Source organism: Pholis gunnellus, assembly GCF_910591455.1.
Source record: "Pholis gunnellus genome assembly, chromosome: 24".
Classification (NCBI taxonomy): Eukaryota; Metazoa; Chordata; class Actinopteri; order Perciformes; family Pholidae; genus Pholis; species Pholis gunnellus.
Genome location: NC_136551.1, coordinates 4,720,699 through 4,747,665, shown reverse-complemented (window position 1 = coordinate 4,747,665; position 26,967 = coordinate 4,720,699). Strand labels below are relative to the sequence as shown.

General features: G+C 47.7%; 1 protein-coding gene across 3 annotated transcripts in view; it reads left to right on the top strand.

The window, feature by feature from the left end:
* The window catches only part of nrp2a (neuropilin 2a), a 53,544-nt gene extending 32,641 nt beyond the window's left edge, over positions 1–20,903 (top strand). Inside the window, exons 8-18 of one of the 3 annotated variants that reach the window (XM_079185476.1) lie at positions 916–1,060; positions 2,693–2,868; positions 3,161–3,340; positions 3,451–3,595; positions 8,701–8,781; positions 8,922–9,023; positions 12,047–12,312; positions 13,004–13,100; positions 14,751–14,783; positions 19,700–19,762; positions 19,863–20,903. In XM_079185476.1, the coding sequence (XP_079041602.1) occupies positions 916–1,060; positions 2,693–2,868; positions 3,161–3,340; positions 3,451–3,595; positions 8,701–8,781; positions 8,922–9,023; positions 12,047–12,312; positions 13,004–13,100; positions 14,751–14,783; positions 19,700–19,762; positions 19,863–20,167 (1,593 nt within the window). In that variant the 3' untranslated portion in view covers positions 20,168–20,903. Of the gene's footprint in view, positions 1–915; positions 1,061–2,692; positions 2,869–3,160; positions 3,341–3,450; positions 3,596–8,700; positions 8,782–8,918; positions 9,024–12,046; positions 12,313–13,003; positions 13,101–14,750; positions 14,784–16,707; positions 17,497–19,699; positions 19,763–19,862 lie in introns of those variants that run through there. The other 2 variants (XM_079185475.1, XM_079185477.1) reach the window with 2 other exon arrangements.
* Positions 20,904–26,967: the final 6,064 nt, after the last annotated feature.

Sequence of the window (26,967 nt, the reverse complement as noted above, 5' to 3'; positions counted from 1 at the left end):
TTGTGTGGGTTCCTGTGGTTTCCTGTGCCTTTGTGTGTGTGGTTTCAGTTTGTAGCCACCAACAAGAGGAAGAAAGGTAATATGGGTCAGAGAGGATGTGTGCAGAGATATCAGGCAATTTAAGAGAAAAAAATGGATGGAGGTGTTGAGATGCAGAGGGAGGAGCTGGTAGGAAGAGGAAGTTATTCACAAACTTGTGTGACACAAAAAGGAAAGATAGGAAGACTCGTGTCCGTCATTGAATGTCCCCATCCAACGCCCTCAAGCATCATGGGAAGCTTTTTCTGCCCAAAGCAGGAAGTAACCTGACCACCCTGGTTACATTTGCCCTCCGACCCCCCGCTGCCCCGCCCCGCCGCTTAAGAGCAAATGGAAGGAAGGGAGTGTTCGCGGAGAAGAAGTGAATGTTGATGCTTTGGGAAGTTAATTTCACTCACATCCTGCCCACCTGGTGAGACTTCCTGCGTCTGACGGCCAATCATGTTTGGTCGTGTCAGGTCATGTCTCCCGCAGCCTCCTATTCGGCAACCAGCACGGAGGTGTGTGGAGGTTGGTGTATGAGTGAGCAGTGTGTGTGTGTGTGTGTGTGAGAGAAACCCTCCATCCATCGCCGGGCTTTCCCAGCCTTCCAGCGCCGAACCTTTGACCCCAAAACACATCGACAGCTGGGCTGGTGACATTGGATCCGTGTTTGGGTTGTCTCTGCTTTGTCCGGCCTGCCACTGTGTGTGTGTATGTGTGTAGCCAAGCGAAACCGTGCACTGTGGGTGGGTGTAGAGCGAGAGTGTGTGTGTGTGTGTGTGTGTGTGTGTGTGTGTGTGAGAAAGGGAGAGATAAGACTCATGCCGGCATGAGCAGTACACCTCCTTCTGACAGTAACCTTTGTTTGCCTTCTGTTTGTCTCTGTGTTCCCAGATTTTCCACGCCAACACAGACCCAGCCGAGGTGGTTCTGAACCGCGTCCCACAGCCAGTTCTGGCCCGGTTTGTCCGTATCCGACCACAGACCTGGAGGAACGGCATCGCCCTGCGATTCGAGCTCTACGGATGCCAGATCACAGGTGTGTGTGTGTGTGTGTGGGCGTGTGCGAGCCTTTATTTTGCCTGAAGAAAGTTGACTTTGCCAGAATCCCCCGGCTTTGCGCTCCTACAGCTCGACTGAACAGAAACAACAGTTTTCTGCTGCACATTTGGTTCTTGTTCAAAGAGCCTTTTCAGATCATTGAACATCTGCAAAAAATAACCTCCTAAACTGGAAAAAAACAGGAACGTACACACACACACGTGTATTTCCACTCTTTCCCACACTCCCACTGCTATCTTTTAAACATAGAAAGCCTCCGGCTAATTAAAGGAAACTCTATTCTTCCTTCCAAAGGCACCACCAGTGTCATTTCTTCTTCACCGCGCTCGCTTTCTGTCTCCGTCTCCCCCAGCGACGCCTCTTTTCCCTCTCATGGCTTCAGATACTTTTGTTGCAGTGTCCTCTTTGCTCTGTGAGCTCCTCTATATTGAGAAATGAGTTCCGATCAATCATTCATGGCTCCCTGTTCACTCTTACATCAGAAACTGTGATTCGCCTCAGCCTCAACAGCTGCTATTGAAATAACTATTAGCTCTTACGGTACAGGTACACACACACACACACACACACGCACACACACACACAGGCGGGCTTCTAAATATAGCAGATGACCTCAAAAGCATGCACACCCTTTGAAATGTACACAGACACCACCCACCGGCACGCACGCACACACACATAAACACTTCCTGTGCCTTTTATTCATTATTTACATCTCCTGCCTTCGCAGTGACATAACAGCATGAAACTTTGATCTGTGTTCTCTTAAACCGTCAGCACAACTAACATCTCCCTTCCTCCTGTCCTTTCTCTCTTCCTCAAGCTCTCGCTACCTCTCCACGCTCACCCGCCACCCTCAGTTTCCTGCTCCTCCTCCCTCGATCCTTCCCTCTCCCACTGTTTGTCTCCGTAGGAGTCTCATCTTGCTCTCCTCCCAGCTTCCCCCGAGCCGTCATCCTCGGCTCTGACTCTTTTTCTCCCCCCGCGCGCTTTCCGCACTCTACTTCTCTGCCACCCTACTCCTCGTATTATACCCCTCTTATCCCCTTAATCCTCATTTCTCCCTCTCACCAACTCCCTCTGCAAGTTACTGTCAATGCTACCCGCTCATCCATATCCGAATGAGCTTCATTTCCAAGAGCTTTTGCATGTACGTGGAACCTTCCCTCCGTCAGTGAGTGTTCAGAAAATGTGCGTAGCGCAGTGGACAGAAAAGCTATTGTAGAGGAGAGACAATAACATATTTAGGATGTTTGTGTGAGATTGTGAAGGGCATGAACGCAAAGCAGGGGGGTTAAAGTATGCTTTTATCTCACTAATGGCCGTCTAATTGCGTATATTGAACATGAAGCAATAGTGCTGTGCTACACATCTCTTTTCCTCCAGTCCCTCACCTCAGCCTCTCCTGTTCGCTCCAGTCTACACTCCTAATGCTCAGTGGCCAGTAGTGCAATCCTGTGGTGAAGCTTAACTGCTCCCAGGCGGGAATATGTGTAACAGAGTGTATGTTAGGTCATCGCTGAAACTTCTCCATCAACCTTGCGCCCCCCCCCCCCCCCCACGAGGTGAAGGTTAAAGTTATCTCTGCCCTCTCCGCTTTCCACTCCAGATGCTCCGTGCTCAGACCTGCAGGGCCTGCTGTCCGGCCTGCTCCCCGACGCCCAGATCTCCGCCTCCTCCAGCCGGGACATGGTGTGGAACCCTGGGACCGCCCGCCTGGTGGCCAGTCGCTCCGGCTGGTTCCCGGCCCCAGCACAGCCCCTGGCTGGAGAGGAGTGGCTTCAGGTACGAAGGGGTTTTAAATGCACTTCTTCAACATTTTGGCCGCGTGTTTCCGGGGCCATTGGGTCACATTTAGTGCTAAATATGCAAGACTAAAGTCTGGTTGTGGTGTCGTTTCGTCAGGGTAATTGTTACTTTCACGGTTCAAATGTCATGTTGTTTCAATAAGAAGTACTTTTAAATTCTGGCTTCCACCTAGAGTCATTCGAGGCAGAAGCACACGGCTGCAATAAAACTTAACCATGTGTTGTTTTGTGTAAAGCACCGTGCGTTAATCTAAATCTGATCTCTGCAGGTGGACCTCGGCGTGCCTAAGACGGTGCGCGGTGTGATCACGCAGGGCGCAAGGGGAGGGGACGCAGGAAGTGGGGCGACCACGGATAACCGGGCGTTTGTCAGGAAGTACAAAGTGGCACACAGCCTGAATGGGAAAGAGTGGAATTTCATCATGGACAGCAAGACCAGCCTGCCAAAGGTGGGTTAAGGAAGGAAGATAGTGACGTGTTTGCGTCTGCAAAAAAACCCTCCCCGACAAACAGACAAAACCAACAAGATGACATTTGTTTTTGTGTGTTTCTTGGACAGATTTTTGAGGGGAACACGCACTACGACACCCCGGAGCTGCGCCATTTTGAGGAGATAGTGTCCCAGTACATCAGGCTTTATCCAGAGAGGTGGTCTCCAGCAGGAATCGGGATGAGAGTGGAGATACTTGGCTGTGACCTTCCAGGTAGGACATTCTGCAGTTGCTTATGTGACAGGGGATCATTTTATATATGATCATTTCTACACTATTCCAGGCTGAATTATTTGCCCCCGAGCCCTAATAAACTGATCCAAACAGAACTCAATGGACCTTGAGGAAGGTGGAAAAGTGAGGTTTGCATTAGATATGCATGAGAGTCATTAGAGTCTGTCAGAAGTGAAGAGACTGAAGAAGGGGGAAAGTGATAGCACAATGAAAGCTTGACCCTCAAAGGTTAAGATTTTGAGAGATTGTTTCACCTGGAAAATACGAGTTGGTTACAACCAAGTGCTAGCGTCGGCTGGGAGTGGACAGGGTTCGGTTTGAAGGAATGCGTCCCTAGAGAGAGAGAGAGAGAGAGAGAGAGAGAGAGGGATCATTTGGTTTGTTCACTTTCCAGCGTGGTCTGTTATCCAGATGTGAGGTAGCGCTGGAGAAACACACACACGTTCAGCCGATCTCGCACACATCTGGACTCCTTACAACTCCCTCTGTGCCTGAACAGGATGACTATCTGTCTATACAGCACAACATGTTCAGCACTTACATACACAGACACACGTTCACTCTCCTGACATTCACACACACACACACACACACACACCGCGGTACTGTAATCACACCACTATAAATGCAATTTAGCCGTCGTTGAGGTGATTTGTGTGTGTGTGTGTGTGTTTGTGTGCTTGTAGAAGTGCTGATGAAGTGCTCTGCTCTCTAATCGAAGAGAGACGACTTATAAACGCAACTACAAGGAACTTTAACTTTGCTTAGACGTTGGCGGTCCCTGTGGACAAAAGGGGTAGTGTCTCCCAGCGCCAGGTCCACGGCCACCGATGACAAGCATTAAGAATAACCACATAGAAATAGCCAATCTTCTCACTGATGGTCTCGCTTTCTTATGTAGGTCGTATAGACACATCAGTGTTGGAGTCAGTCAAAAATAAGGTGATGATAGAGCACAATTGTGCTTCAATTCACGTGCTCATGAAAGTATTCACTGCCTAACACTGTGGGAAGGGCAAAAACAGGAACAGAAATCGCCAAATATGGAAACAGAACAACAGAAACAAAAAAAACCCCATGGTGAAGGATTACCACTTTTTGCACAGGAGGGGGGGGGGTGATTTTTATCAGATGGTGTGGGGGGTTAGAGGAAAACGCGTCAAAGAGAAGAACTGCTGCTGAGGGTCACACATTGTTCACAGGCCTCCAGAACTCAGCAGGAATAGTGAATTACTGCTGACATCCTGCAAATCATTCACTTCCTGTAACACTAAAACTATTCGCTTCTTTCTGTTCTGCCCTCTGTTGAATTGCTTCTCCTTTATATGAATTGAGAAGCATTTATTCTTGCTTAGTGTGAAATAGCAACAGTGAGGCTGGTGTCTCTCTCCTCGTTCCTACACATGGTTGCAGTTCTTTCTTTTCCCACCCTGAGGCCCAGTGCGTGGGTCTGTAAATGTTTCTTTTCTCTTTTTTTTTCGATACCATGCCTCCTCTCCTTTCCTCCTCCGTTACTCATCTGCTGGTCTTGACTCCTTCTGTTTCCCCATATAGACGCACAACTATCTCTCTCACTCACACACACACATTCACAGCCTCGACAGTGACTATTTTTTCTAGTGTACGTGCTCCAAAAATGCAAAATGTATGAGCTCAGGAAGGATATTTTAGAGACTGATCTGTAAAAAAGAAATTTAAAAAAACGTAAAGAAAAATATCATTCCTCCCTTTTTCCAGGACGGATCATTTCAGTCTTAGGAGCGCTGAGTTGTAGCTCACACATGCACATACACACCTGTGGTGTAAATCTCAGGTGTCTCAGCTTCACCGCAGCTTCCTAGTTCCTTCAAAACATAAGTAAATATGGTGGAGCTCACTATAAAATGATGACAGACTTTTCTCAGTTTAGTCCTATACTTATTTTGGCTTGTCGAATAAGTTCTTTATATAATGTCGTAATATCCCGTCCGTTGTGTGTGTGTGTGTGTGTGTGTGTGTATGAACGTTGATCTGAGCACTTAACCCCACCCACCAGAGTATAAAACAATGGCTACTTATCTTTCCCATCATGTTCTTTTGGGTTTTATGTGTGTGAGTGTGCGTGCATGTGCATCCATTTCTTGGTGTGTGTGTGTGTGTGTGTGTGTGTGTGTGTGTGTGTGTGTGTGTGTGTGTGTGTGTGTGTGTGTGTGTGTGTGTGTCTAGGACTGCCAAGCAGAGATTTACTGAAAAGCTTTCTACATAATTGAAGATTTTTTTCTCTCTCTTCTCTGACATATCGCTGAGTCAGATTCTTTTGGAGGGAGCAATATCTTTTAGCAGAGAGCTCTTTCCACCCCATGTGTACGTGTGTGTGTTTTGGGTGTGCCTGCGTGTCGAAAAAAATAAGCAGGCCTGTGTGTGTGTGTGTGTGTGTGTTTCTGCGAGCATGTGTGCATGCACGTGCCGCTGCAGTGTGTGTTTGTACGTGGGAGTGTGCGCCTCCATTATCTATGCCAGCAGCTCCCCTGGGTCCAGTTTTCAAGTGTCGGTGTCTCATCCCGTGCATGATGATGACTTGCATCATCACCTGCAGCAGTAGACACATTATGTAAGGCAACACTCCGCTGCAGAGGGACTTCTCCTGCACTGCAAGGCCTCCTCTGCTGCGCATGTACAGCAGGCCTGCTTGTGCACACACCGGGCCTCTTCACGCAGCTCCGTGCCGTCGCACACGTCAAGGGCAGCGCTTGGGGCAGGGTAGGCAGGTCGCATACGCTCGTTCTCACTTCGTCTCGCACAAACATACGCACACGTACGAGTCGGTCCCATTCCCATTGCCCCCCGACACCCCTGTCACACCCTGGAAAGGTCAGTGCATTTAAACTGTGACAAGGCCTGACCTTTGAAAAGCATAGAGTGCGCAGGAGCTGGGTAGAATCTTAATGGACTCGACCGTGTGTTTTGGGTTCATGTGTGTTTCGTGGTACGCCTACGTGGGCGCCCAGGTAATGTATAGGCACTCTGTTTATTTTCACGCCCGGTCCCAAGGCTTGGGCGAAAAGGTTAGGCGGAAAAGCAAAAACAAAAGGGAAGAGATATAATTATAAGAGAGGGCGAACAAGAGATGGAGCCCTAGATTTGAGGAAGAGGATCGCATTCGTTGCCTTTGGTTCCCGGTGGGCCGGCAGCGATAAGAGTCTCATTAGGCAGTTAATGACAGGAATAAAGGACATGACATTAACGCTGGGTTAATGTCAGAAGCCCTCGCCAGCTGTGGCCGGCCCTTTCATGTCTGCCATTTCTCCAGCTAGGGCGCCGTAGCGCTCATTTCCACAGGAAGTTCCTTTAAGCGGATCAATTGTATATCACGCGGCGTTTGTGTCCCGTAGTGCCTTTAATGATAATGGTTGTCATGTAGAAAGACCAGTGGGAGGCTCTAGTATCGCCACTAACAGTCGTCCAGCAGAGGAAAGCATCGTGATGAATCTGTGTGGCTTTTTATTTTTTATGTTTGCATGCTTGTTTTTCCTTTTCCAACTGATCAGCTCTGTCTCGCAGGACATTTCCAGCCGTTTAAGCCCTGGACAGACTTAAATGGGACATATCAGGGCCAGCTAACAAAGCAATGTGAAATACAATATGCTTAAGAAGCCATTTCAGTGGTCCCTAATGTTGGTTAAATCAGAAAGCAAGGGCCATGTGTCTGTAGCTGCTCATACAGATGTTTATACAGACAGAAACATCTTACACAGTTAATTCACGTGATAAATTTGGATCTTTAGTTCAGTCGTGACCCAAAACCTCAGCGTAAACTTCCATAAAACACCAGCATTAACTCATCTGCTCCTAATAACACAGCACTTTCTCCCACTTCACATTCCAACTGCTCAACACGTGTCGGTTTCTGCACATGCGCCGCCTTTTAATGAGCAAATTGTTGTGCCTTGGTGTGTTCTATGTCTTCCCTTCTGATTTACGGTTGCTTAAATAGATGTTAAGGGCAGAGAGCGAAATCAGTCGTTTAACTTTGCGTTTGCGCTCCCTTCTTCTGAGCGAGACACTCTGTAACACACACGATAGTTCACACACGCACACATGAAAAACAGAAAAACAGAGCGGGAAACGGCCGTGTGTGTGTGTGTGTGTGTGTGTGTGTGTGTGTGTGTGTGTGTGTGTGTGCGCGCGCTCCGTATCCTCCCTGACAGCCAGTGAGTAGTCCCAGAGTGTGGTCATGATGTCCAAGGTCGAGGGGAGTTTGTTAGACGCGTCCATCCGTCAGCCTTAACCCCACTTCTGTATGGATGCGTCTGTGTGTATTAGCATGTGGACATGTGTGTGTGTCTGCATATCTGAGTCACACACTGACGCCTGAGCACCCAGACACAACATGACGGGAGGCCCCCCCCTTGGGTGCTCTTGGGCTGTCTGTTCCGGCCTCCCTCTGTCTCTGGCACTCTGGGTGGGATGGAGACAGGAGACGGGAGATGGAGTTAGTTTCGGACGATGACCTCACACTCTCAGTTGTGACACGCGCTTTAATTCAGCCTTAACATACAGCAGAGTCAGACGTACTGTTTATGTGCTGAATCATGGGGGGAAATGTCTCTTAAGCGTTTGGCACACGGCAAAAGTTTCAGTTCGTTGCAGTCTGCAAATTCACCGCTTGATGCCACCAAATCCTAAACACTGGTCCTTTAATCAATCGAGATATGAAGTTTAAACTAGTGAGTTAGTTGGATTTCTTTCTTACCTTTCCACACATTAAGGCTAGCTGTTTCCTCATTCTTTTTATGTATGCTAAGCTAACTGACTATTAGCTTCTTCTAACTTACTTTGCTATCTAAATATAGGCAGAATGGAGGGTTATTAAAGGTGCATAAATACACTGTACCTCATTACTTCCCGGTCCCTTCTGCCTTTGTTGCTTATCACTTCCTCTCCCTTCTGTTTTTCCCGGCCCTCCGGGAAGGAGAAACTCCACATAAATAATCCCTCAAACAAACATCGGGTGATTAATGTGTCCTCTTTACAGCAATCTAATATCTGGGGATTGTTTCGCACACCCACCCCTGACCTGAGCTGTGTTACGTCTGTTTCCGCAGAGACCACCACGCCGGCCGAAACCGCCACGCCAACTCTGCCCGCTGACATTGACACCACCACCGTCCCCCTGGCGACTACAGGTGATTGGTTTAATAGTCGTATTAGAAAACCAGTAACAAGAAGCGATGAAAGCTGTTATGTAAAGCAGCCGTGGATGCTCCTTTATCTGAAATGATGTCTCATACCTTTTTTTTGGCCTTTGGCTCTTCCTCCACAGTAGCCACTTCTTCTTCATCCGACAGCGTGTGTGACTTCGACCACGGCCTGTGTGGGTGGACGCACGACCCCAACGCCCCTCTGCTCTGGTCCCTGCACAGCCACGGTGAGTCTCCTCATCGTTCGCGGGAAGACTCTGCTTGACTCACCGCCGCTGTCTGGTTAGCAGAGCGACTCAGAGCCGCTTCGAGGTTTCTCTCACTGTAGCGAGCGCTTGATGGACAGCGACCTGCAGGGGCCGTCTGGACGGTTTTACAAACAATGCTGTGAGCAGCTCATGTTGACGACCGACATCTTACATTTTATTTTGGTGTCGGCTGCTTTGCTGCAGAGCTTTTTTATGGATGCAGCTGCAAGGAGGATTCCATTTGGGCACAGAAAATTGCACACGCACAAATGCATTAAGTTCATTTTATCAACTTCACTGAGTCTAGACAAGACACTAATTAAATGGAGTCATTCTCCTTGTGCATCTCCATTGAGTTCTTTCTTTCAATTTGATTAAAATAATTCCTTAAATTGACACCAGTCTAATCTAGCGGCGCCGTCGTCTGCCAGCCTCGCCGCTCTTTCCGAGCGGATGAGAGTGAAAGTGAATCGGAGGAGCGAGAGGTGCCTGACATGCGACATGTGACCTGCACCAGCGCTCTGTGTCAAACCGCGCGACGTCTCGGCAAGAAGGGGTTAAGACCCGGTAGCGCCAATTAAGTTCAGAGCGGAAGATTCCAAAGGCGAGCAGATATTCCCAGCCGTCCGTCACTGCCCCTCCATCACCGCAGGCACATCCCAGATGATGCTGTGTCGGCTTCCATCTACTTAGACACCTTGAAGAAATAATTATTCATTTTCCCTTCATACATACAGCTTTGGGCGTGTTATTAAAAACTATAGAAGATGTATGCTGCTGCGTTTAGGGAGTTTTATAGCTCTATATATAATTGTTCACAGGCTGGGTTCGGGATTCTTATCCCCACCTGGTTTTAAAATTCATTGGTTTCGAGCAAGTCTCCATGAAAGATTCAGCGTTCCTCCAGCTGGAGAGAATTAAACAAGAGGCTCAGCATGCCCCCCCCCTTGTTTTGTCAAATTTGTGATGTCACCGGGGTCGCGTTCGGCAGGGCAACGGAATCTCGCAGCAAAGGCGAAAAATGTTCCTGAAGCGTGACGAGTTTAGGTCACAGCCATCTTTGACAGGGAGCTTCAAAGCGGCGTCTTTCATCGCGGCCGGATTGGAAAAGGGCTGCTTAGATTAGTCAGGTTGTGGCTTTCATGTATGGAGTATCAATTCCAGCCGTTTTGACGCGCCGTGCCAGCCTTTGATTCCCCCTGCCGATGTCAAAGGTCAGGAATCCCAGCCAACACAGGATCATTATTTCACTGCTATCAAATCACTGTTTAATCCTCAATAGGGTTCCTTTTTGTCATGTGACCCAGAAACCATGATCTCCTCACCTCTTGACCTCCGTCATGAAGCCAATTATCTGGGCACAGAGGTGGAATTAGCCTCCATGTACTGTGATACTTGGCCTAATATACCCCCGCTAGTAAAAACATGCTAAATAGGCTTCATAGATTGAATGTTTGCTTCTCGCTGCAGGAGGCCGCTGTGAAATGGATTAATAATGCTCTGTTGTGCTGCGCTCTCGATTATGAGCTGTCTGGCGAACAACTTGCGCGACAACGGGGGGTTCGCTGCGAGTCGCCCGCCCTTCAACGCGACGAGACGACGGAAGAAACACCTCGCAGAGTCACACATTTGTGTCACTTGCACATCCTCTATAGGCCTATCCACACATGCAGTTCATACGCCAGAAAACAGTGTCATGTGGAGCAAAGGGGGGAAACACACACACTCACTCATTCCAGGGCTGCGAAGGGCCAAGGGACACACTGTCACACACTGTCTGAAGTGTCACACACAGGCGAGTCTGGGCGTATGGCGGGCAGAAGGGAGCTGTCAAGTCGGAGGAAGATTTGTCCCTCCAGATACCGCTTGTCGGATCTGCTGGAAAGACCACACACACACACACACATACACGCACACAGTGAAAGGTTATCGACCCCAGTCACTCAATAACTCGAGCACGGCTGGATGCGACTGTACGGTGGACAAAAAGCACATGCTGTGTTAAAGATAAACCTCGTGGTGTTCCCCGGGAAACAAAAAGGCAGACACACTAAAATAACTACCTGTATGCGCCAGGATTTACTTCACACTGCTTTTTCCTCGCTTGACAGAAAGGCACGTAGTTGCTCCGACACACACACACACACACACACACACACACAGTTGGACATGATAAAGCAGATGATTTAATCTGCAGATTGCTGATGCTGGACATTTTCCCACCGGACCCACTTAAGAAATTCCTCACCAGACGCCTCCTTGAGTCACTCTCTCACACACACTCAGAACATACTGTAGGCCCACCGATCTCTCACAATGGAATTTGTGTCGGCGTCCAATTTGCAAGCTAAACATCCTCTGGTGTAAACAAACGGAGCGGCGTGTTGGACTTTCCCGTTGTTTAAGTCATTTACCTGGAAGGGAATGAAGAGAAATGGCCCCCGAGGGCCTTGGCTGGAGTTCTGGTAGCATGACGCTCTCACTGGACCTATTCTTCTGTGTGTTTATATTTGTCATTTCCCTATTGTTTGGCGTGACTATTGTGTGCTAGTGATCCCGGTCCTGTTAGCAACTGGTGATTAATTTCTGTTTTTGTTTGAGATATCTGTAATTGTGTGAAAGCATACTGTACATGTGTGCATAAGGGTGTATATGTGTGTGTCTAGGTCTGCCTGTATGTGATGATTTATGATTATAACCATGTATGGGCTCGTTCCGGCAGCATCCATTTACAAAAGTCTATGCATCCTTTCACATTTCCTAGTTTTTATTGCCTCGAGGGCTGAAATGAAAACCCATTCAATCTTTTTATCTCTTTTTATTTGGCTGTAGCAAACTCAAGGTTAAAACAAACCTTTGCTCATTTATTGCACAGTGTCACAGCTACTAAAGCAGCTTTTTTTCTCACTTGATCTAATGTATTTTTGCTGACTTGTGACGTTGACGTCACAGTTCAAACACATGTGTTAAAGAGTATCTCCTTCTTACCATCTGCCCTGCAGAGCTCAACAGCTATCTGTACATGGACGCCAGCTTGAAGACGGAGCAGCAGCGAGCCCGGTTCGTGAGCCCCGTGGTGGCGGCCGACACCGGGCCCCTCTGCCTCCTCTTCTCCTACCAGCTGTGGGGGGAGGCCGAGGGCCACCTGAAGGTCCTGCTGCGGGACGCCCACAGCGAGGAGACCGTCCTGTGGACGCTGAAAGACGATCAGGGCCTCGTCTGGAGGGAGGGTCGTACCATCCTGCCTCGCTCCCCTAAAGACTTCCAGGTAGTTATAAAACCATCATTTTTTTAGGCTAAATAACGAACTTTATTGTGATGAAAAAGTGCAAATACTGAAAGAGCGTGGTCACTAGAAAAGTCCTAACAGCAATGCTATGAAAGCATGAGACTTCTGGCCAATATCAGGTGTAATAAAGTATGTCTGCTTGATAATAAGTATCTGGGTCAGACCCTTTATTACATGTCTTCTCAGAAAGAGAAACACGTCTTTTTTCAGGGTTGGTTAGAGGGAGACACATTTATCTCGGAGCATATGAAGGCATCAGTTTCAATCTCTGTCACCTTAGGCCAGGTTTGACTTCAAAAGGAGCGAAAGTAAGCCATATCGTCTCTATTGGCTGTGTGATTGTTCGGGGATCGCTGTGCATTTGTCAGAGACATCACAAGCAGTTAATGTTCTCATAAAAAAGTAAGTTGAAGAAGCTTGCAGAGAACGGGGGGGGGGGGATGATTGCAAGTGTTGAGTGCAACTTTGAAATCACAGGCACCGTATTAACTTTTCATCCTGTTCTCCTCCTCTTCCTCTTCCTCCTCCTCCCCCCCTATGTGTCCCCATTCTCAATTTGCCTCCACCCCCCCTCTCTGCTCCCTGTTGCCTTCATCCGTCTTCCTCTTCCTCCTTCTCTTTTTCAACTTTTACCTCCTCCTCTTCCTCTTCCTCCCCGGTTTTGCGGTAGGTTGTGATGGAGGGTTTCTTTGTGCACGGCACCAGAGGACACATCTGGATAGACAACATCCACATGAGCTCCAACACCCCTCTGAAAGAGTGTACACGTAAGTACACACACACACACACACACACACACACACACACACACACTTTGGGAGACAGACAGACTTTTTTTTTCTGCTTCAGTGTGCCAAACCTTTTCCATGCAGAAAAATATAGAGAAAATAAACAAATCCACATTTGACCCACCCGCTCCCTCTCATTCTCCATCAACTCCGCCATCGCCTCGTCGACTCGACGCCATCAATCTGCCGTTTCCCTTCCACCTCCTCCACTTTTAGCCTGAAGGTCCTTGAACAGAGGCACACATGAAGTGATAAACACCCACAATCCTCCCTCCACTCCCATCCCAGTTTCGGAGACATCCTCTCCTCCAAAGAGCCCACTGAATACAGAGATGAAAGGAGGAAGGAGAGGGAGGGACAGCATTTATTCCTCCACAAAAAAAAAAAGGAAGAAGAAAAGAAGAATAGTAAAAGTAGGCCATAAACGCCCCGTGGGCCCCGGCGATGCTAATCTATGTTTTATTAGATTTCTCTTCTTCTCTTTCTCTCCTCTCCCTCCATCTCTCATGCGCTCACTCCTCGGTCGTATTTGTAAACAGAGCTTTTTCCCCGAGCCGTCAAAGGGAATTACTAGACAGGCTGTTTCCCGAGCAACTTTCTGGGTGCCTGGTGCAAGCCGAGCGCCAGCGCAGCCTCCCTAATCTGGCCCGAGCAGCGGCTTTGGAGAGGGTCTTAAACAGATCAGAGACCGAGCCGGGGCTTCAGAGCCAAAAAAAACCCCTGCCGTCATCACTTCTGACTGACGTCCAGTGTGCTTTGGAGCTGGACCCCGATGGGGAGCAGGCAGAGTGTCGTTAAGAGTTCCAAGCTATAGCGGCAAACACTGCTGTGTGTTTTTAGTGTTGTATCTGTCGTTTTTGTGCATATGTGTGTTTCATGAGTCTTGAGAGAGTCTCAGCAGCACAGCAGCTCCGAAGGCAAAGATGACAGCACAGGTCCCCCCCCCCCCCCTCCCTCCTGCCTCCATGCTGCTGTGTTTCCTCCTTCCTCCCTTCCCTCCCCTCCTTCGCCACTCCCAAAGCATTCTGGGATGTTGCTTATCACCCAACGCAGTTGAGTTTTTCACAGTACGTTGGGGTTCGCGCCAAAAGGCGCCAGTTCCCAAGTCAGTTTCCCCCTCTTTTTTTTTTCTCTCCCACCCGCCCCTGACACACACACACACACATAACACACACTAAGACACACACACACCAGTTTTTTTGCGTTTGCATTCCAGGCAATCAAAGTGAAGGTTCTGCTCTGTGCATTTGCAGCAGGCCCCAAAAAAAATAAAACCTTCCCGTTCCAGTTTAACTGGACACGGCAGATAAACAACTTGAAATGCGTGAACGCAGACACACACACACACACACACACACACACACACACACACACACATGTAATTCTCAGCACAGACCATCTCAGATTCCCCACTCACACAGTGTTTGAAATTGCATTCTGGCGAAGGAGCCGAGTAAATGCCACAACTCATGTGAGTTATCTGAGGAATTAACTTAAATTTCCCCGGGAGGACTTTGATAGTCTTGTGACATTTGTGTGACATTTGGCTGACTTTACCCTCATATTTAAAATTATCTTACAGTCTCTCTCTCTTTCTGTTCCTGTCTCTCTCTCTCTCTGTCCTCGCAGAACCCTTTGCAGCTTTTTCTCCAGAAAACCCAGGTGAGTTTGACTTTGTTATGATGTCACTTCCTCTCTGGTCTTGCTTCCTGCCCGTTGGTATGCACTAGCCTTGGGGTTTTTTTGCTTGGGGGCACTGAGTTGTCTTAACGGCTAAACAGACAGCCCAAACCAGTCCTTCGCCGACAACACAGAAGCTGAGTCTGCTGTGTGATTCCAGATGAATAAATCTGCATTCATTATTAAAGCCAGTGCCTCGTGGCGTCAGCAGCAGCATGTAGACATCACCAAACAAACACTAAACCCCTCGCTAAAATCTTAATTATCAAATTTGCAAATACCAAATTCATTTTCTCCAAGTTGGAAAATAGATTATTTCACTAATGTGCTGTTGTGCGCCAGTTTTACCTCGTCAGTCTCAGTGGAAACAAAGGACTAGTCTCAAAAGAGCAAACTCTGCGTGCAAGGCAAGCTAAATCAAGCACACCTCATGGAGTCGGATATTTGAAAAGAACCACATATTCTCAGTTCTGTGCTGCCTGACACAGCCTGAAGGGTTTTAAATAACTGTCTGCCTCATGAAAAATATTTAGAGCATCCTGGGGGACTCTATGAGATTGATGTTAGTGTTTTGGCATCTCATAATGTCTTCCAATAAGATAAGAGCTTGGCGGTTTCAGTGCGAATGTGATGTGTGTGCACTTCTTGGGCTTTTCTACCTCCTCTGCCTTCACACACACACACACACACACAGAGAGTCTCTAACCCTTGACTAACATGCACCAACACACACATTAATATCACCTCACACATACACATCAGTGTCCCCAGCGAAATGCAATCAGATAGAGTGACTGAGCAGCGGCAAGCACGGGTGTCTCTCTCTCCTCTCCCGAACTCAGCTCTGTCTAATGAGTGTGTGCAGTGTGAAGTAGCAGCAGCACGCACCATTTCCCTCTGTAATTATGTGACACGGTCCAAAAATCAGGATGTATTCAGCTCTGCTTCACTTTCCCTAGTTCAATTTGACATTCTCCCCGTCTTACAACTCACCCCGCAAGTTTGGATGGTGCATTTGTGCTTTATTTATTTTTTTTTTACATTTTCAATGTCTTCAGGGGTTTGTTTTAGCAGTCTTGGACAGTCGAATAGAGGCTTCTTGGAAGGTGGTTAGTCGGTTGTTACCAAGAATTTGAGGAGGGGTTGAAGCCAGGGGCAGCAGTGTAGAGGATCTGTGGAGATATAGTCTCCAAGGAGACGGAGCTTGGCTTGAGGAGGAGAGGACCGGCCAGGAGGCTGATGCATGAGAAACAGGAAAAGGAAAAAAAACCAAGAACAGGATAAATTATGTGCTCAAAACAAATCTGCCGTCTCGAGCCAGCTAAATAACAAATTCCCATCCAATGTCGGCTGCGAGAGCTCTGGAACATTGGATTTCCATGTGGTGTCCGTCCGACTGATCCTTGCATGGTTCTGAGACTTTATCAGGGGGCTGTTTGGGACTTCCTGTGCCAGTGCGAAAACAGGAAGAGAAAGCTCCTTAATTCAATGTGTGTGGGTGCTTTCATAACTAATCATTTTGGCTTTTGTTTCACACCAAGTCATTCCATCGGAGCTTTGGAAAAAAATCAATTGCATTGAATTTGACTGGATCCACCATTGGACTGATTTCAAACCAAATCTCTTGATGATCTTGGTGTGAAAACTTGTCCTCCAACTGCAGCCCAAGCTACATGAGAGAAATGGATGCATTTTAAGTTTTCCTTTTTTTTTGGGGGGCCTTGGAGAATTTATGTAATTTTTTTTTTGCAACTGGCATGCTTGTGCATGCTCATATGAGGTGCACGCCTGCTGTTCGTATGATGAAAATCAATAGGGATAGAAAAAAGACAGTTAAATGTAGAAAATAAACAAGTGCCACTCCTTTCTTTTCCCGCTGGCCAATTATTCTGTATCTCTCCACCAGGGGGAGGCGTTCCTGTGCCTCCCTTGCCCATCCACTGGTATTACATTATGGCCGTCGGGGGCGCCCTCCTTCTCCTGGCAGTGGCCATCTTGGTCAGGGCCCTCTGTTGCTGCCGACAACACCTGGCCACCAAGAAGAGCCAGCTGTCAGTGGCCTATCACAGCTCCTCACAGTGCTTCCAGTATTCTAACTGGTCCTCCAGTATGGCCGCCCCAGGGGTGGAGCCAGTCCTGACAGTGAGGTTGGACAGCCGGGACCGACACCGTACCCTCTGCTGAAAAGAAGGCACTTAGCCGCGTTGTGTTTGGCAGAGCGGGACGCCAACTCATGACGTCAGTGGCAGCGTGCGCCGCAACGCCACAACACTGACGGAACATCCACCCGACGAACCCCTCCTTCATTTAGTTTACAGTTGCAAGGGTGATGATGACACTGTCCCTAAACTGCCACGTGGACATTTGCAAAGAAACACTGTGCTCTCTCTCTCTGTCTCTAATGGATGTAGCTTCGGTTGCTGTTTCCTTCTTTGTTCCATTAAGGAGTTTGCTGTTGGCATTTCATACTGTGCTACTCCTGATGAGAGGACTGAAGTCTGAGTAAGTTATTTATCTGAACGGCTTGTCTCGGACCATTGAGTGCCGTCTGGCTCCTCATAACCCCAGCAGTCCTCCTGGAATGACCCCAGCACGGACAAACACACAGACATGTGTGGGCTAGGAAGAGATCGGGGGTCGAGCTGGTTCCGCTGCGAGGGCCAGCCAGAGCTGCCAAACCACAGGCTAAAAACAAGACCCCAGAGACACGAGGAGCTCTGCAGTGCTGAGAGAGAGAGAGAGAGAGAGAGAGAGAGAGAGGGGAGAAAACTGTTAGGCTGAGAGGCATTCAACGTGCTGGCTGTGGAAATGATCTGGCAAGCCCCAGAAAATAAAGCTCTTGGTATCTCTGTAATAAAAGCATGAGATAGCTGTGATATGAGTTGTACCAATAGAGAGGGGGTTTGCATTGGAGCAGGAAAAGAAATCCGTCCATTGTGCTTTTCAACAGAGCATGTGCACATTTAAAAACAAAAGGAATGCAAATCCATCATACTTTAAGTCCTGCATCACAAATGGTGATAACCAGCTCCTTTGATTGAACGTCTTGTCTTCTCTTGATAAAGGCATCAGTCAGTGATGGATGCAGCCGTCTTTAGTGTTTAGTGTTTCCTCTCGATCCTCTGGCGTAATAAAGCACGTTGTTCCCACTCCCATTCGCGCTTCATACCTCCCACTCTCGTTGTTCCCCATGTCTTTGAGCTGCCCAGATGAAACCCATGCTGCGCCGTGCCTTGTTGTGATTTCATTGGGAATATGTGCTCGTTGTTTTAAGGGTTGTAAATACACACAGCTGTCTGCCATCACCATCGCTGTCTTGATTTATACTCCTACAAATCCCACAATGCCGCTTTACCAGCTGGAAGGCATAAGTGGAGGGTCTCGCTCTATATGTGCACCCTTGAGAGCGATCCAAGACATTATGAAAACCAGAGCAGAGCTCCAGCTATTGATGGCGCTTCCTCCAGCGCCATAAGACGCCATGACTGGATATTAACATAAAACAAGACGTAGCTAATGCACTTCTTACTTCATGTTTAACGTACATGGGATCCAAAAGCCTATTTCATTGTGAAATGTCTCAAAACTCCGACTGAGCTCAGACAAATTGGCACCAGTCTCTCGCTCATCAGTCGGTGCAGGGGTGGTGAGATTGGACACGAGCTCGGTTCAACGCCCCAGATTGAATGAAATTGAGGTCTTCACTCTGTGGCTTAACGGGGCCGTGCTTTTTTTCGTGATCTGTCACACCGGCAAAAAAATCCATCACCCGCTAGCCCACAGCTCAGCAGAATGCACCTCGATTTGTTGCCACATTTTAGAGGCTGCATTTCAGAGTGAAGAAGAAGTGTTTTTTGGCACGCTCTCACGGTGTGCTTTTAAATCAACCCGGGGGAGAGAGGAGGGATTGGACACCCTACTTGAGCCATCTCGACACCGTGACGCTCCAAGCCTCTAATAGTTGTAATTAGTTAATGGACAGATAACATTTATTAAGGCTGCGGTAAGCACTTTCCCCCCCCCCCGCCCCACTCCCATCTACCGCACCTCCGCCCGCCCAATCAGCTGCCAACCTCAGTTGCCCCCGGAAACAGTATTAATAACGCCATTGGTCGTCAAAGACCTCCAGATCTAGACGTGTCCCTTGCCAAGCAGTTACTCCCACTCCTGCATGCTTGCCAAGAGACGCAAGCGCAAGCGCGCACTCGCACGGCGTAGACACCGATGCACACGCACACAAAGTGGAATGAAAACTCATCTAAAGTAGAAGTACACTTGAGCTATTTGGCTCAACTAAAGTGCTGCAGTCATTGCCGGTTTTACCACACTTATAATCCTCCAACTCAGACCCTCACACGCATATCAATGTTCAGCTCGCGCCACATGGCTGCGAGTCGCACAGAACGGAAAGACAAGCACTACTTAAATGTTGTTACCGTTAGTTGTTGGGTTTTTTTTTGTTTTCTTTCGTCATCTTATGCACCACTCTTAAACTTGACAGCGACAGTGTCGATGATTTTAATGGTGATAATGATGGGTAATGTTACGTATTTGATGATGTTTGCATCTCTATTCACACGGTCTTATACCACCAGTATGCTATGTGATGACTGTGTGTTTGACAGGAATGTATCATAATGATCTTTCTCTATTAATAAAGTCATATTTTTCTATTATTCCAAGACTCGTGTGTGTGTGTGTACGAATGCAGAATGTAAGTGTGAATTTACAAAAGGTTTAGTTGTCAGTAAATGTGTGCGTGGTCCTGATTGTTCGGATTACAAAATGTATTAAATCTGAACCAGAAACAAACCAATGCTGTGCTATGTCACCATTCTTCTGTGTGGAATTTGCTTCATGCTTAAAGGTTATGTTTCCTGTGCTTCTCTCTCTCACAGTGAAGAGACCAAATGAATTTGGAGATGGACGTCTTTTCAGCGGCAGAGACTCACTAGGCGGAGGTGAGGCCCAAGGAGCTGACCACGACACCCTTTGATCCATAGAGGCTCAATTTCAGTCACTGTCGTGAAATTAACTTTTCTGCTTTTCCTCCCCTCACAGTTTTACAGTTCCCCGAGTGGAACACGGCATCCCCGTCATCTGAGCCTCCGGTGACCCGCGTGTCAGAGAAGGACAACTCCTGGCTGTACACCCTGGACCCCATCCTGGTCACCATCATCGTCATGAGCTCCCTGGGCGTCCTGCTCGGGGCGGTGTGCGCCGGCCTCCTCCTCTACTGCACCTGCTCCTACAGCGGCCTGTCGTCCCGCTCCTCCACCACCCTGGAGAACTACAACTTCGAACTGTACGACGGCCTCAAGCACAAGGTCAAGCTGAACCAACAGCGCTGCTGCACCGAGGCGTGAGGAGGTTTCCGAGAGAGGGAACGGCCAGAGGGGGAACCGAGCGAGAGCGAGAGACGCACTATTTTCTTCATTTCCTCCAGTTCACTCTCAGTATACTTCCTCGGTGGTGCAGAACCCTGGACACATGGACAACGAGAAAGCCACTTTGTTTTGTTTTAGCTCGAATGAGAACTTATTTCCTGCTCGGAAGACGTGGCACAGTCGGTTGTTGCTAGTGTTTTTTTTTTGGCGAAAGAACCAATGACAGAAAGACTGGGGTGACTCAGATGGATCGTTCCATTGCGGGGACGTTAGGCCTCAAAAAAAAAAAATATCTACACATATCAATTACAGATTCCTGCTCCACCGAAAGAGAACTGTTTATAAATGCATTGTAGACTTGAAGCTGGATACTGTAAGCTACACATACTGCGTCAGAACACACCGTGTTGGAAAGGTGGTAGGTTAGGAACGTGCTTAGAAAGCGTCTGTTTTGATCACATGTGAACACAGTGGCCTAGAATTTAGCTCCTTTGTGTGGCCCGTTGGCTTTTTCTTTTCTTTTTTGTTTTCCGTCGTAGACTCTGCTACCTATCAGCCTCAGTTATCCTCTTAGTTCCTGACAGTCTGCGGTATTTTTAGTCACAGACGTCCATCGAGTTTGTTCGGTCACTCTCTTTCTGTTTAATGTTTTCCCGTCTGGCCTATCGCCAGTCTGTGATGGCAGATAAGTAGAGAAAAAAAAAAAAGAGGCGAAGAACGTGTATGTGTGTTTAGAGGAGGGGAGGGTGGGGGGGGGGGGGGGGGATTTTAACACATTCTTTTAATGACAGAGAGAGTTATTGTTATATTTCGTTGTTACTGGTTCCTGTCAAAGAGAAGGTCATGTTTACATTGTGGTTAATGGTAAAAGGTCAAGGAACTTTGGTCGGTGCAACCTATGGATTGCTGTTAAGGGCAGAGACTGAAAACCACTGAAGAAACAAAGAGAGTGAGAGAGACTATGACTGACAGAGCACTAAAATCCCCCTTCTCACAGGGGCGGCGTTCTCCCCGTGGAGGACGGAAGAGAAAAAAAAACCGGGATGAAAAACAAACGTCTCTTCTCGATCCACTGACTGCGCGCGCGGACGCACAACAAGCCTTAAAAGCAAACTGTTAGCGGAAATGTTGAAAAAAGGAACGTTGAGGCGACACCAAGACAAGAGAGGAGGTATCCATCCCTCTCTCTTTTTACATGTGGACCTCAAAAAGCCATGATTTAAAGGACCTAGTCCCCCCCAACACGTACACACAGACACCCCCCCCCCCCCCCCCCCCCTCCTCCTCCTCCTCCTCAAACTACTGGCTGATTGTGGCCTGTTTTTTTAATGTCGTCTCTCGCACAGCAAGGCAGGCATTCTTCTGGATCGTTTTGAATCAATCAGAAAGGGGTTTGTTTTGCACGCTCTGAATGGACTCATAAGCCATGAGAAGGAGAGGGTGAGAGAAGAAGAAGAAGTCTCCCTCCCACGCACACACACACACACACACACACATTACTCCAGTTGTATATACAGATGTATATACAGAACATGAATACACAACCTCTCTTGCTCAGACCTAAAAATGAAGGGAACACTGGTTGCTATATTTGAGACCATGCAGAACGTAAATGCCATTTCATCCCATCTACCCTCACCATGTAAACACACACACACACACACATGCCATCCCTCTCCTCTGAGGCCCGCTTCTCCGGACCCCACTGACTCTCTTCAAAGTGCCTTGGAGCCTCGGGGATCCAGCTTGCCTTTGGAGCCGGTTTCAGATACAGTAACTTGACACTTGACAGTGACAGTCACAGCGCCCCCTTCTGCCTGGGAGGACCAAACATAAAAAGGACAGGACCCCAACCCTCACCCCCACCCACCCCCCACCCTTTCGCACTGTTCGGACTGCTGTTGTTGTTGTTTTAAAGGGGTCTTTGTACAGAAATGCTCTTTTTATGATTGTTATTATAATTATTGTTATGATTATTTAATAAAGGATTTATACCATACGGAGGAAAAAGCTGGCCAGGATTTTCTTACTGTGAAGTCTGACTGTCGCAGCATTTTGGGATCGTACTTGGCATTCCTGCCACACTAACTCCATCTGAGACGATGAGCCAAACTCTCACTTTTAATTGCAAAAAGAACACACACACACAAGCGCTCGATCTCTTTCTCCGTCACATACACAGTCATACATAATGCCATGTTGTCAGCTTGCAACACTCGGCCTCTAATCTCCACATGATGTCCCATTAGTCTGGACCTCTGGTGGCCCTCATTTAGGAGCTCCAACATCAAAGCTTTGAAGTGCCCGGCGTCTCAGCCACACACACACACACACACACACACTTGTACAGTACACATGCAATTACTCTGCTTCTCTTTTATACAGCTTGCTGAGTCTCCCACACACTGTTCCATTTATACACCTAAATATACACCTAAACGCTGTTAGCAAATACAGCACAGTTTCAGATGCAGAACGTGATACCTTTCACTCCTTGGGGTCTCCTGGACGCCTGTAGAAAGGCAGCAGGAACTGGTCCGCATTTTGTGCTGGGGTTTGGAAGATTAATGAGCGAGCCAAAGTCAATGTTGGGTTTCTTCGCTTGCGTGCGCTTCTGAAATGTGTTTTTCCCCCTTTCTGAAATAGACATCACTTTTTAATCACAGCAACGGTTAAACACAACTTTGGGTCGATGTGAAATGGAGCCTGTAGCTCAGGTGCCACGTTATGAGCCGTACAAAAGCAGGACGACACGTGTTGTCGCCGCACACCGGCGACGGTGGCGGCTGTTAGCACGCTCCGGTCCGTAACATAGCGGGCCAATTACCGCCTCTGAAAAAAAAACACAGACTATCCCCAGTACACTGGAGGAGCGCGATGCCATCTGCTCGCAGGTTTGATTGATCCCGGCAGAACAGCCTCGACCACATCACACGAATGAACGCCGACAGGAAATTACCAAAGGAGCCAGATTGTCATTGTTCCATACCACCTCTTGTTTTCACAACCAAATTATTCTTAATTTCTTTCTCTCCCTGTGAGTGTGTGTGTTACGCAAATGTTGTTTTTCTAGGTTTTTATCACTCTGCGGGGGCCCTTTTCCTTCAGCCGTCAGATCAGAGAGCTCTTTTGCCTCTGAAGCCGAGGCGGCCTTCAAAGAAAAAGCTCTGGCACCCTGTAAGTCGATAGGGCAGATTGAGGAGGGAGCCCATATGAGGGTCGCGCCACAGGAAGTGTCTGCAACACACAGCTAATTAATCTGGGGGTTAGGTAATCAAGATGGAAGAGAGTGCAAACAGGCAGTTAGTCATCACAGTTAGGGAGGAAACTTTGTTTGGTTTCCTAACTTAATCCCTTAGTATTTCCTTTATGTCCCTGCATAGACGCTTCTCCCGAGAAGTGAAGCTTGGGTATGTGGAGGTACATTGGCTTTAACTGTTATAGAAATAAAAAGAATATCTTGAAGAATATTTATAAAGCAGAACTTCTCAGGGGAAATTCAGAAATCTAAAAATCCCCCATATCCTCCTCCTGCCTGCACCTTCAGTGACAGTCTGAGGAAGAGAACCACCTGGAGACGAAACCTTACATCTCTTTCAACAGCATCCAAAACCCACGACGCAAAACTGCCGCAGCGTGGCATAAACACATGCAGAGACTCGCGTGTTTCATGCACACGCGCACACACACACACGCACCCACATCCCAATGGTCTTCCTGGGAAGGGGGCCCAGATAATCTTGTCTGGCCTGCCAGCGGTTCAAAGCACCTATATGGGTCAGAGTGGTGTGTGTGCGTGTGTGTGAGTGTGTGTGGAGGATGGAAAGGGGCTTTGTGGCAACTCGCCCGCCAATGACGACAGACCCAATGACAACAAAGGCCAAAGTCTTGTGTAAACACCAGACGGACCATCACTCTCCTTCCTCCGTGACATTATCATCTCCCCACCACCAGAGGATACTGCCCCCGAAAACAAATACATGGAGGAAATGATCGGGACGGAGGACATTAACTTGATAAAAAGATACTGAGCGTGATTCGAGGCAATTTTGGGACCACGGCAACACTGTTGGTGCATTTTTTTTTTGGTTAGAATGCTAGACTGAAGCTAACGCCTCGTGCTGGGATTGCTCAGCAGAAGGGTTGATTTCCCAAAAGCATCCAGATTTGATTTCCTCATGACTGAACCTTTGTTGTGGACGCGCAACGTGACCAGTGCGACCTATGCGGTGGGCCACCTGTTCGCTCCACTTGAGGCGGGTGTGTTTACAGTCACGCTTTCCCTATTTAGCCCGAGAAACTTGTTATCGGGCATCGCGGGAGGCCTCTCGCAGTGGGTCCCAACCATCTGTCCGGGGCGTTGTGTGGTTGAGTTTGATTGAAGGCGTTGCCGTGTTTGACGTCTGAGACGAGTGCAATTGTTTCTCCAAACACAGCTTGAGGAATTCTTGTATTGCTTTAGTAATCGCTTGATCAAATCGATGTTGCAGAAAACAGAGATGTGGTCTTTGTTTTTTTGTTCCATTCTCTTTCTTTGTCAATACCGCTCGTCTAAGCAGAGATGAGGAGCGGGCTACAGAGCTCTGGTAACAACCCAGACACCAGAATAAATATTGGCATTGTAAGTTTCTGCAAACCAGGGGGATGAGTGTCTAAAACACACATGTTCCACCCTTCAGCAAATGAGTCTTTCAAATTGTATTTAGAGAGTGTGATCATTGTGTCGGTGCTCTGCAGAGGAAAAGTTCGAACACAACCTAATTCTAAAAACAGATCAGATAACTTCCGTGGGACCTTAATCAATTTGAACTCTTGAACCTGAGAGGGGAAAAAACCAGCTAAAAATATATCTGCCAATCACAAGTTAAGTGAAGAAAGGCTGTTAGTGGAGCAATCACACTTGTCAGGTTGTCAGGATTCTTGAACAAAACATCTTAAAGCGTCTGTAAGAATCTGCTCGGTGCCGGCACCGTAGACAATTCTTTACACCGAATCTGTCAAATGATTTTCTACAGAGTTGAGTGGCCGGGCCTGTTGTTATTTGAACAAGCGTGTCGATAATAGAATGAAAAGCAAAGTTGTATTTCATGAAAAGCGGCAATCAATCAACAATGAGAAAAAAAAAAAAAGCAGCGCGCTTTCGAGAACGCAGCCGGGGCCGATTTCAGAAACAAGCAAATAAACAGCTGTGCTCATCACGATTCACTCTCGCCAGTCATTAAAGGGGGAGAACGCAAGAAAGAAAAGAGGAGATTAAGAAGTAGAAAAGTATCTGAATGTCTGAGTGTGCTGTGTGAGGCTGGCACCACAAGTTTAGTTCGTGGAGTAATTGAAATAGCCTTCTCATAACTTTCTGCCCAAATCAGGGCCTTTACCATTATGTATTCCATCGAGGCGATAATCAGATTCAATTGCACTTCGAGACCCATCTGTTACGAAATAATTGACGATTCTACACTAAATAAAAACAACAACAACGACCTCGCGAGTCTCCTCGGCTCTGCACATAAATCTCCTCATCTGAGTCAAATTAGCTCCGCGGGTGACGCGTGTTTACGAAGCAGCTTTGTAAGAACACTCGCCACATTTCCCCTTTGAAGAAGTTGCACATGTGTGAAACACAGCAGTGAATAAAAAGGTGCCGTGTACAAGCACCTCCAATTCCCTTTAGAGAAGTTGTAATCATACATTTCGACATGTGTTTCTTAAAGCAGACCTGAGAAAAACTAGTCCCATCCTTCATCTATTTATACACTACGCCTATTTCTAATATGGCATGAAATTGTAGCTGTCCGTCTTGTCTTGTTGTTTTCCTTTTGCCTTTGTGTCGTAAATTTGATCCCAAGCAGTGCATGTTGTGTGGGAAAGTGTTGTGGCAGAAGGAGATTATGAGCCAGCGAGTGGATGTGAAGCCTCAAGAGGAGAGATCTCTGTGTTTGGTTAATGTGGGATGGAGCTCTGTGCTCTATATATCCTAAATCCTCTGAGTGGGTTGCTGTTGATGGTGAGGGTTACATTTTATGCCTTGTAGGAGGCAGAAATAGTGTGTGTGTGTGTGTGTGTGTGTGTGTGTTTGTGCGACAGTAATACGGTGACATCCTTCTCTCTGTGATAGTTCTGTACCGTGTCGCTCTGAGTAACTGCACCCAGGAGAAAGCGGATTTACAGCCACATTCAGCTGTGCTGAGCTCCAGTTAAACATCATTCAAACCGCCAACTTAGCAATCCCTCTCTCTTTTTCTCTATCTCAACACACACACAAACACCCATCCTCATAACGACACACACACACACACTCCCGCTGAATGATGTCACGGCGGTGGATTCGTGGGACATTTGCAGCAAGTGTTTTTGGAGATTTATCTCTGCGCGCTCCTCTCAGTTTTTCCTGCGCCGTGTTGTTTTTCGCATGGATGGTTTCATTGCAGAGGTGAATTTTTTGCAGTTGCGTGGGCCTTGGGCTTGAGAGAGCAGGAGAAATATTACACTGCACGCAAATGAAACAATCGTTGTTCAATGTAGCCAATTTGCTTATCAGTCCCTCTCAAGCTACAGTCCGGGCCCTTGGAGACATAACAGCATCAGGCCACTGGGGCACACGAGCCGGGGAGTCGAGTAAACACGTCGTAGTAGAGTAAGCAAGTTGCACAAAAGGGCCTTCCTCCCATGACCAAGGCCACACACAAAGACGCAGCGCTGCAGTTTCCATATATACACTGGGAAGAACAACAAACAAAGCGAATCCGCTGACAATCCAGTGCTGCAAACATCAAATCCGT